The 12,586-nt window shown below is 31.7% G+C and overlaps 2 protein-coding genes across 2 annotated transcripts; both read left to right on the top strand.

Moving 5' to 3' along the window:
- The first annotated feature begins 389 nt into the window (after positions 1 to 389).
- Positions 390 to 911, top strand: LOC124921832 (uncharacterized mitochondrial protein AtMg00810-like). The gene is made up of 2 exons (XM_047462533.1): positions 390 to 507; positions 616 to 911. The coding sequence occupies exons 1-2, from the start codon at positions 390 to 392 to the stop codon at positions 909 to 911; spliced, it is 414 nt and encodes a 137-aa protein (XP_047318489.1).
- Positions 912 to 6,393: 5,482 nt separating this feature from the next.
- On the top strand, positions 6,394 to 9,282 carry LOC124922532 (extensin-2-like). The gene is made up of 3 exons (XM_047463264.1): positions 6,394 to 7,169; positions 7,446 to 7,591; positions 7,944 to 9,282. Exons 1-3 carry the CDS (start codon positions 6,394 to 6,396, stop codon positions 9,260 to 9,262), a joined length of 2,241 nt encoding a protein of 746 aa, XP_047319220.1. The 3' UTR covers positions 9,263 to 9,282.
- Positions 9,283 to 12,586: the final 3,304 nt, after the last annotated feature.

Genomic DNA, 12,586 nt, shown 5'->3' on the forward strand with positions numbered 1-12,586 from the left:
CGTGTAAGTCAACCTTATGTTCGTCTTTGCAAATTTAATGTGTACTCAGCTATTGTCTCTCTTTATGAACCTCGTACTTTTCACGAGGCCAACTCTAATCCTTTATGGCAGCAAACAATGATAGAAGAATTGCAAGCACTTACCAAGACAAAACTTGGGACTTTGTTGATTTACCTTCACATAAGTCAGTCGTTGGTTGTAAATGGGTTTTTAAAATTAAGATACAAGCAGATGGTTTAGTTGAACGATATAAACCTCGCCTTGTTGCTAAGGGATATACTCAAGAATATGGTATTGATTATGAGGAAACGTTTGCTCTTGTTGCTCGATTGACCTCGGTTCGTAGCTTCGTTGCAGTAACTGCTAGCAAAAGATGACAACTATTACAAATGGATGTAAAAAATGCATTTCTTAATGGTGAACTAACAGAAGAAGTGTATATGCAACCTCCACCTGGGTATAATCATCCTCCAAATAAAGTTTGTAGACTCCGCAAAGCTCTTTATGGTCTCAAACAAGCTCATAGGGAGTGATTCGCCAAATTTAGCTACACCATTGGTAATCTTGGTTTCAAATCCAGCTCTTATAATCATGCATTGTTTTTGCGCAAAATAGATCAAGGTTGTAACTTACTTTTACTTTATGTGGATGACATGATAATTACTGATGATGACACAAATAGAATCCGTGATCTAAAGAATTTTCTACATCAACGATTTGAAATGAAAGATCTTGGAAAGTTAAATTATTTCTTGGGACTTGAAATAGCTTCTAACAAATCCAGTTACTATTTATCACAAACTAAGTACGCAACTGATCTCATATCTCGGGTTGGTATTATTGACACAAAAGTTGTTAGCACACCCTTTGACTCCACAGAACATTTGGCTGCTACTGATGGTTCTTCCTGATTATGAGAACACAATTTCTCATATTCCTTGCAGAACATTTTGTATTAAAAAATCATGTATTTTTATCACCAAGAGATAGCCAAATTTATCTTGACTTCTGCCTTGCAAAACTGTCTTCTTGTGAATTAAGAGCTTGAAATTTCGGAATTGACTCCTTTTCTCCCAAAATCAACAAATTAGACACCCGATCACCAACAACCCTCTTCTAGATGTCTTCAAGAATCTTTCTAGCCTTAGAAACCCTTAATAAAATATTACTAAATTTTTTCCTATCAAACTTCTAAAGCTGATCTTTAAGGATCCTTAGTTTCTCACTAATTTGATACATCTTTGATCTCCGAACTTGTTTAGATCCTACTTCTTTCATAATGACCTTGAAATTGTTGATTTCCATAAAAAAATTAAAGAACTTGAAAGACCTATTGATTCTTTCCTCCTTTTCCCATAATAGCTTGATATGGAAATGATCAGAAATTTCTGGGTTAAGAACATGAATATGGCTTTTTAGGAACATCACAGCCCAATCCTCATTGATTAACACTCCATCAACTATTCGTCTATTCATTTTCTCATTTCTAAGACCAAGTGAATGCATTACCAGAGTTAGTAGGCTTAATGCATCCATTGCTTCTTATGCAGTCATTACACTAAAGTATTGATTATGTAGTATAAGACTACGAATTCCTCTCATGGCCAAATTTGACAACATTAAAATCACCCAAAATAGCCCATGAATTAGTTGAATCAACCTAGTTATTTAAATCCTTCCATAATGGCTTCCTTACACACTCTGAGTTGCTACTATAAACCACATCCACATGAATATTCACCAATGTTGCCTTGCATGTAACCTCCATCATGATAACCTGATCCCTAAAAAGATGTTCTTGACCTCCATCAAATCAGTACTGTTCCAACCAACCCAAGTTCGACCATTGCTTGTATTTGAATTATGTAAGAACTTCCAAATTTCTTCAAAGTAAAGATCTTTAATTCTATCCACATACCTCAATTTGACTTTCGTTTCTAGAATTCCTCGAATCATGATCTTATGCCTTTGAATGATCTCCTTGCATTTAAGAGGGTCATTGAGACCCTTAATGTATGGGGCCATGAATGATAATACAAGTTAGGTTCTCAATGTCCTCCTCCCCGCCATATAGTTATTCTCTTTCTTTCCCTCTTTTTTCTCTTGTTGATTTATGAATAGCAAAATCTGCACCCTCCATTATTCCTTTTAGAGCCTTACAGTGTATGGGGCCTTGAGCCTTAGGTGTCGGGGATTATATTGTTTCTCTAGAAGAAGCTTCTTTGATAGGAGTATGACTTTCATCACTAGATGTTTCCTTTTCTTATTTTTCATCATCTTTAATTTCACAAAACTTGCTGAAAAGATATTGTGAACTTTCCATTCTTCTTTCCATGGTTATCGGGGTTCGTCGCATACGAATCTAATGCCTCTTTTGAACTACCATGCATCCCATCTTTTGAATTTTCAGAATCTCCTGTTGTTTTTTGGCACAATTAGAATCCCACATTGGAAGATGATGGGAGTGAAAGAAGTTTCTTAGTATATAAAAGAAACTATATTCACAATTAGCATAAATCCCACATTGGAAGATGATGGGAGTTGGGGAAATTTCTTAGTGTATAAAAGAAACTCTCCCCTCTTTGGTTTATCGCACCCAAATTTGTATCTCTTCTTCCTTATTAATTGATAGCCTTAGTGCTCGGAGACGTAGGCAACATTTTGGCCGAACTCCATTATCAAATTCTGTTAGTGTTCTTTCAGTTTGTTTTTCTTCTTTTGTGTTTCTGTCAGGGTTTTTCCCCAACAAGTGGTATCAGAGCCGAAGGTTCGTCCTTAGCATGGTAGAGTCTTCAAAAGGGCGTCAACTCCTTCGTCATCCCGGACGCGGACACAAATGTCGAATTTGAAGTTTGCGGTAGAGATCTTTGATGGAACTGAGCATTTCGGCATGTGGCAAGGTGAGGTTCTAGATTTTTAGTGTTTACAATTTAATACAATCTATTAGGATATCTTAAGTGTTAAGAGTTTTTGTTTAGAGTTGAATTCTTATTAAGAAAGAAATATTAATTTAACAAGTTAATTTACTAAATTAAAAAATATTAGTTCTTTGTAACTTAATAAATTCAATTCTTAATTTTAAATGATGCATCATAATAATTGGAATTAAACTCCAATTCTGTTTTGATATTAATCAAAAATACCTTTAGAGATTATATCTTGAGGAGTGAATATCAAAGTTAAAAATTATAAATTTTATGTAGGTTGGAAATGACTAATAGTCTAATATTAAGCTTGTAATTAGTTGTGAGTATATATAATAATTTAGGTTTTTGATAGTTTGTTAATAATATACAGAAGTTGGTGGCACACTACAAGCCGACAGTTTTTTCATCATTAATTCTCTAAACTTAACCTTTAATATTATTAGGATTGTTAAAAAAATCGATAAACCGATAACTCAACTGAACCGATAACTTACCGGTTTCATTTTACCAGTTAACCAATTAACCGATTCTAACGGTTCTGATTAACCGATTTTTTACCGATTACGGTTCGATTTTCGGTTGAACCAATTTTTTAGCCGTTTAACCGATAAACGTAATAATTTAATCATATATTTATATTATTATTTTGTAAATATTAGATATATTATAAATAATATTTAATAATATATATTAATTATTTTTAAATTTTAAATTATAATTTTTATAGAATTATTTAAAAAAATATAATTTATATGACTATTAGTTTTAAAATATAAACTTTTGAAATATATAATATATTATAACATATTTTTAAATATATCTATGAAGTATTATTATAATATATTATATTATAACAATAATATAATATATTATAACATAGATGCAAATGGAGAAGACCATAAAAGTATAAAAGTACGGTGCAAACAAATATTTCGAAAAAAAAATTATTTAATAAGTTTAAAACTTAATTTAAAAAACTGAATTATTGGTTAATGTTTAAACTGGTTAATCGACCGGTAACCAAAACTAATAAAACCGATACCAATATTGGTCGGTTCACCAGTTTGTTAAATAAGAGGTAAAACTGGTTTTAACCGAAACCGTTTAAGGTTGAACCCTAAGTATTATTTTAGATTTCTTAAATTTCACATCAATCAATATTAGTTATATTCTAATTGGCAGAAATTAATGTTTAACAAATATTTTATAATGGAATGTTTAAATCAGAACTTTTTAGTGTTTCTAAATTTGTGGACTGAATGTTTGAGAAAAAAAATGTAAATCTAGTATCGAAAAAGAAGTGGTTGGGAAGTCAATTGGAGGATGTTTAGAAAATGTTTAAACCTAATAAAAGTTAGTTAGGTAACAACCGCATGACTTTTGCTGTATATTATTAGATGAGAAAAAAAAAATCAAAGTTTAACTCTAAGAATTAACACAACTTGTACGATTCATTTCAATTTAAGATATTTTTAGTGGAGAAAAAGAAATGTTTCTCAAAAAATGTGAATTAAAAATATTTGGTTGTTTTCATCATCATTTTGATATCTTCTATAGAAAAATGACAATTTAGCTTTCAAAAATCTTAATAAAATGACCATTCCCCTTATATTAATGGTGTATTGAGTGACAATTTACTATTTTATAATCTGTGTAGGGGGGATGTTTAACATTATGCGCATGAACAATGGAAAATATTTTGTAAGCATAAAAAGACAAACTGGTCAATAATTGGCTATAGTTATTGTAAAAATGTAACGTGTATTATGAATTATGATCAAAATGAAACTTATGTTCGGAATAACCGGAGATCATGTGAAGAAATCTCTTTTATATTATAAAATTATAATTGACTATTAATTTTGACAACTGTTTTTACACTATGTCTTTGATTAATTTTAGACTTTAAATAGGTTATTATATATGCAAGGGAAAATTTATATATATCACCTTTATCTTTTCACGATTTCATTTTATACTCTAATTGTTAACTTATTTTAAAAGATTTCATCTGATGATTCATTCTATTCAAAATTATTTATTTATATAACAAAATTAAATGTATATATAGAAATTTTTATAAAATTATCCTAATATATAAAAAATTGTAAAGGACATATGAAAGTTAAATATGATATAATTGTATTTATGCATATTTGGGATAGGGCATGCATGTAATATCATGTGAATCATAGGGATAAAAATGGGTAACCAACTATCCTGAAATCGAGATAAAATAGGGTTGCATTTAAGGTCGGGTATTTATAATTCTTTGTAATTATTTTATTAGAAAAACAATACAGAGTTATCCTTCCTAAAACAAAAGTTTAAAATCTCAAATCTTAAAACTAGTTTGATTCAATTGTCAATTTTCAATTTTCAAACTCAAACAAAACACGTCCAACCAACATTCATGAGACAAATAAATAATTTGTTTTAATTGTTTGGATACACTTTTTTTTCATGCTTATTCAGAATTTTCGTTGTCAAAATTACAAAAATACATTATAATTTAGTCATACTTGTATTTGCAAAATGAAGCACCCCATGAGATCTTAATTAAGTTATTTGATGGTTTACCTAATTTATTTCTAAAGAGGATGGTATATACATAAATATGAGGTGTAATTTGACTTTGCTGCCATCCAAATGAGAAAGAGAATTGGTTAGACATAAGATTAAATTGTTTAGAATTACCAATGCTTCAATAATGAAGAATTCACAGTTAATCTAATATCCTTTAGAAACCAGTTAAATGATATGATGATAGTGTTCAAAAGTCAAACGTTAAATCTTTGATTGAAGTCATACATTAACGGAAGAAATTGTATGATTTTTTTTCCCTTCATTCCCTTCAAAATCATGAGGCAGAAAAGCCTGGAAACTTCCACTTATTGCTTGCACATGGCATTTGTTATGATTAAGAGATTACACTTGCCTAATAATGTGATGTAACATTTTTAATATATACAATATAATACAACAACTACAAATCTACATTCCCTTGCTAGTGTGATCATACACAGTTTGACATGGAAGAGAAGTGGGATTTATTAATGAATATATTAGGGTTGAAGCTTGAACTTAATTGGATATAATATTAACGGATGAAGTTGAAAATGGTAGGAGGTGACTTATTCTTATATGATCATCGACCGACTAGAAAATTATATTAATTCAATTGTCATGGTGGATGCCTTGAGGAAGAAACATTGTTATTTCCAGCTGGGGAGACAACACATTTAAACATAATTAATCAAATCAAAGGAGCCTATTGAATTTGTCCCATTTTGACAGCTCCCTTTAAAAAAAAATACCTTTTTATTTCTAAGACAATTTACAAAGACTTAAACACTCTTTCCCCACTCCTATAAAAGCATCCTTCATAACACACTTTTCTTCAATCACAACTCACTATCTCTCTCTCTTTTAAGAGTACAAAATAGAGAGCTCTCTATACACCACCATGGAAGCTCAAGGTGGCCGCCGTCTCTGGCCACATTTGCTTCTCTCTATGGCTTTAGCAACACTTTTAAATACTTCTGTTTCTGCTGACTCTTACGTCTATGCTTCTCCACCTCCTCCTTATGAATATAAGTCGCCTCCTCCACCTTCTCCATCTCCCCCGCCTCCCTATGTATATAAGTCACCTCCTCCGCCTTCACCATCACCCCCGCCTCCCTATGTATACAAGTCACCTCCACCGCCTTCACCATCACCCCCACCTCCCTATGTATACAAGTCACCTCCTCCCCCGTCACCATCACCCCCGCCTCCCTATGTATACAAGTCACCTCCTCCCCCATCACCATCTCCGCCACCACCTTATTATTATAAATCACCTCCTCCACCTTCTCCATCACCACCTCCTCCATACTATTACAAATCTCCTCCGCCTCCTTCCCCGTCTCCTCCTCCACCTTACTACTACAAGTCTCCCCCACCCCCGTCGCCTTCCCCTCCTCCTCCATACTACTACAAATCTCCCCCTCCTCCATCTCCCCCTCCTCCTTCCCCATACTACTACAAATCCCCACCGCCACCATCCCCATCTCCTCCTCCTCCATACTACTACAACTCCCCTCCTCCTCCGTCACCATCTCCACCACCACCATACTACTACAAATCCCCACCGCCACCTTCTCCATCTCCTCCTCCACCATATTATTACAAGTCTCCACCACCACCTTCTCCATCTCCTCCTTCACCATATTACTACAAGTCCCCTCCCCCTCCTTCACCATCTCCACCTCCTCCATATTACTACAAGTCTCCTCCCCCTCCATCGCCTTCTCCACCTCAACCATACTACTATAAATCACCACCACCTCCATCACCATCTCTTCCACCACCATATTACTACAAATCCCCGCCTCCTCCATCCCCGTCTCCACCAAAACCTTACATTTACAAATCTCCTCCTCCTCCATCTAAATCTCCACCAAAACCTTACTATTACAACTCTCCACCCCCACCATCTCCAATCTACCTTTATAAATCACCACCTCCTCCTTCTTACTATTACAAGTCTCCACCACCCACTTCTTACTATCCTCCTCACTCTTACCATCCTTTGGTTGTAAAAGTTGTTGGAAAAGTTTATTGTTATAAATGCTATGATTGGACATACCCAAAAAAATCTCATGACAAGAAACATCTCAAAGGTAAATATTTTCTTTACGTCATTAATTATCATGTGACAAACTCTTCACTTTTTATTTTTCTCTAATTTATTATTTGATATTTACAGTTTTTCTATAGTTTCTAATACATGAATATCTCATTTTTAAAAGGATTAATTATATGTTATTAATTAATAGTTAAATAATAGACTAACTATTTTCTGGTTTGTCTGTTTGTTTTCCAAAAATGCAATCTTTATTTCTATAGAAAATTCATTTTAAAAAACTAAGTCACTCTAATTTTATAATAAATAGATACTTACTCCAAACGTTTGCAATGTTTATTTCTATAAAGAATTTGATTTTAACAATATTAATTTTTGTTTATGAACAGGTGCTATAGTAGAAGTGACATGTACAACTGGTAAAAAAGAAATTTTGGCCTATGGTACAACCAAGATAAATGGCAAGTTTGCAGTCACTCTTGATGGCTTTGATTACAAGAAATATGGAGTTGGGGCATGCAAAGCCAAGCTCCATGCACCACCTAAAGGTTCGACATGTAATGTCCCAACAAACCTCCATTGGGGAATTAAGGGTGCCAAGTTAAAGGTGAAGTCCAAGACTGAATATGAAGTTGTGCTCTCTGCCGAGCCTTTTGCCTATGCCCCAAAGACTCCATCGAAAGAGTGTGAGAAGCCTAAGCCAAAGCCTACTCCTTCACCATATTATTACAAATCACCTCCTCCCCCACTATACTACTATAAATCACCCCCACCTCCTCCAACTTATGCATATAAATCACCTCCACCATACTACTACAAATCTCCTCCACCACCGTCTCCATCACCTCCACCACCATACTACTATAAGTCTCCACCACCACCATCGCCATCACCTCCACCACCTTACTACTATAAGTCTCCCCCACCACCATCACCATCTTCTCCACCACCATACTACTATAAGTCTCCACCACCACCATCACCATCACCTCCACCACCTTACTACTATAAGTCTCCCCCACCACCATCACCATCACCTCCACCACCATACTACTATAAGTCTCCACCACCACCATCTCCATCGCCTCCACCACCATACTACTATAAGTCTCCTCCACCACCATCACCATCACCCCCACCACCATCTCCATCACCTCCACCACCTTACTACTATAAATCTCCCCCACTGCCTTCACCATCTCCTCCACCACCATACTACTACAAGTCTCCACCACCACCATCGTCATCTCCTCCTCCACCATACTACTACAAGTCTCCACCACCACCTTCACCATCTCCTCCACCACCATACTATTACAAGTCACCTCCTCCACCCTCTCCATCTCCTCCCCCACCTTACTATTACAAATCACCTCCTCCTCCATCTCCTTCTCCACCGCCGCCTTACTATTACAAATCACCCCCTCCACCATCTCCATCTCCACCGCCGCCTTACTACTACAAGTCTCCACCACCACCATCCCCCTCTCCTCCACCACCTTACTTTTACAAATCTCCCCCACCACCATCCCCATCTCCACCCCCACCATACTACTACAAATCTCCTCCACCACCATCCCCATATCCTCCACCATCATACACCTACAAGTCTCCACCACCACCATCACCGTCTCCTCCACCCCCTCCATCACCATCAACCCCTCCATCATATTACTATTCATCTCCACCACCACCAATTCATTACTAAGTGTAGATAGTTCAGTTCATTTGCACCCCATTTCATGTAAGTAATTTAACTTATTTATATTATACAGTAAGTGATATATTAATATGTTTATAACATAATTCTGCTTATTGATGCAGCTTTTGATTACAAAGCAATAATAAAAGAAGGCTTCATGAAGTTAAGGTTGAAATATCCAGCAATCAAACGATATTCATTCAATAAGGTCATTATAAATTCATTTGTGAAACATTGTCCTTCTTATTGGGACAAGTTGATTCCTACATTTTTGGTGACCATCTTTCACATTGTACTCATATTATCAATGAAGTTGAAGAAGGAAGGAAGGCAGAAATGAGATTCAAACCAGAAGATAATTGTTATTTTTATCACAAGTAGAATATTATGTATGATGTTTTGGGGTTATTTATTGTTGTATATTTCTTTGTGATTGTATTCCAAATTATTTGATCTTTCAGATTTAATGCTTTGTGAATCAATAAAATAACATGTTTCATATCCGTTTCTCTTTCTCACCCTGCAATTTGTTTTTGGGATAATATTTTTAGTCATTACAATTAATGTATACCCTAAGATCAATCGATTTGTTCGTGATAAAATAATATCAATAAGTCTTGTCATAATTGAAACCTTCACACATTCCACTTTATTAGTACATGTAAGTGATTTTGGATCTGATTCATGCTTTCATTTAAAAGAATTTATGATGCTTGGTATGTACATAATTTTTCTTTGTTATTTTCTTCAACTGGAATGTGGTTCTAATTAAACAAAAGTTCTGCCTGTTACATTAGTCATTCAATTTAACCTACCTGGATATTTTCTAACTGCAATTGAAAATATTTTGTTTTCTACAAATCTTATGAAGAAGGCGAAATCAATGAACAAAGAAAAGGAATTGGCATTATGAATGCATCATCACCGTATGTTTCCCCTTTTTTATTATAACAATTTTAAATATGAAAGGATGTGCATCATTAAGTATATAAGCATCAATCTATAACTAGTGTTAAATGTAAGAACATATATGGCTAGGATGGCAAACCTCATAATCTCCTAAATTATTAGATTGAAATTGTTTAATTATCAAATAAGTTTGATTCTTGATGATAGACATGTATAAAAACAGCTGTTAGAATAGTAAAATCGTCGCTAAACATATAAGTGTGTTATATATCTTAACTTAACCGAACGTTTTTGCGTCGCTTATATAAACTCGTAAAATAACATTCCGGTGGAAAATTTTGTTACTGACGTTCGATTAAGTGCAGTTAATATAGCGTCGTTTATTCTCTAGTTGCCATATTTTTTACTGACTGAAATACTTTTGGTTAAGTGTGAAAATATGAACATTAAAATTAACACTATTTTTTTACCATAATTATTGTGACCTAATATTAGATGGATGCATATAATTGTGTCCTAGTTGAATCTTCTTTTCCGCCCTATTTTTAACCTGGATTATAACAAGAAATTCTACATAATCCAGGTATTTTTAGGTTGATTTGTGACTTTTTTTCATTTGATGAGATAATTTTATTTTTGTATTCAATTATTAATCAAGAAATTAAAATTTCTTGATCCATTAAATGTCAATTTTTAAGACGACAGTTTTGTACAGTTTTTCTAATGATTTTTTTTAAGATAAAAATACATCTGATTGATCCATAAAATTACAAAAATCACAATAAAACAAACAATTTACATAAAAGATCACACACAAAAAAAAAAAAATATCAACGAAAAACAGTACAACAACAACGTAAATCATTATTAGCCCACAATAACTTTAGAAGAACCATTTTTTGTTATACCCATTTATCAAATAATTTTTCTCAAATTAACCACCTTCTCATTCCCATTACCAAATACTCACATTTCTCTCTTTAAATCATTAATTAACTATTAATTACTCATTTTCCACCCTATACTTAATCATTATTTGATTTTATAAATATATTATATAACTAACATATAAATTTTATTTTTACTTAATTTTATAAATATAATATATAATAAAAATTAAACATTTTAAATTAAATAATTTAAATAAATATTATAAATTTAAATAAAATATTATACACTAAAATAAAATATATTACATAAAACTTTAACATTATATATTAAAATAAAATTTATTAAATTATATAAGTATTAAAATAATACATATATTACATAAATATTAAAATAACACATGTTTTACATTAAAACGTAAAATATTTTAAATATTTTAAAGTTTATGTAATTTATTTTATTTTAAAGTTTGTTTTAATTGACATTTTTATAAATATTTTAAGATTTATGGAATTTATTTTAAGGTTTATTTTATTTTATTTTATTTTATTTAAGATTAATGTTAGGTATTTTATTTTAGTTTATAATATTATTTATTTTTTAATTTAGAATGTTTAGTTTTGATTATATTTATTATATTTTTAAAATTAAGTAAAAATAAAACATATGTGTTATTTTAATATATAATATTAAATATTTATGTAATTTATTTTATTTTCATGTATCATATTTTTTTTAGTTTATAATATTTATTTGAATTATTTAATTTATAATGTATAATTTGAATTATATATATTATATTTATAAATTAGTATAAAAATAAAATATATGTTATTTTAATATTTATATAATATATTTTATTTTATATATATATTAATAATTTTAATTATACATTTATATTATATTTATAAAATATAATAGTTATTGAGTTTAAGGGGAATGATGTGTAATCAGTGGTTAATTAATGATTTAGAGAGAGAAATGTGAATGAAAATATAGGTATTTTGGAAAAAATTATTTGAAAGATGGGTAGACAAAGAATTGTCGAGTTTGATTAAAATATGTATAATTTTATCTTTTAGGAATACCAAATTATTTCTTTAAATAAAAAATATCCGTTTGATATTAATTAATCATCAGATAGACAAACTAAGCTAAAACAATAACAAACTGAAGAAAATCAAATAACCCAAGAAAGCCAACAACCTCAAAATCATTAATACACTACTTTAGAATTAGAATCAAAGCCAATAACCGAAGACAAAATCTTAAAAGTTAGAATCAAAGTCTCTTTAGAGTGTAGACGAAGCCATGAAGAATGAGAAAAAAAAATTAAGAATTAAAACGAAGCCAAAAAAATGTAAGTAAAGTTAGAATCTATTTATAGAGCGAAATCCAATACTAGAGAGAGAACCCCAACCTTAATAGCATTAATTGTGAAAGCATACATTAATATTTAAACTTAAAATTGTATTGTAGGGATCTTTTTAAAGAAGATGAGACTTTAGTGTATATATAATATAATAATATATT

The sequence above is a fragment of the Impatiens glandulifera genome, chromosome 1, assembly GCF_907164915.1.
Source record: "Impatiens glandulifera chromosome 1, dImpGla2.1, whole genome shotgun sequence".
Classification (NCBI taxonomy): Eukaryota; Viridiplantae; Streptophyta; class Magnoliopsida; order Ericales; family Balsaminaceae; genus Impatiens; species Impatiens glandulifera.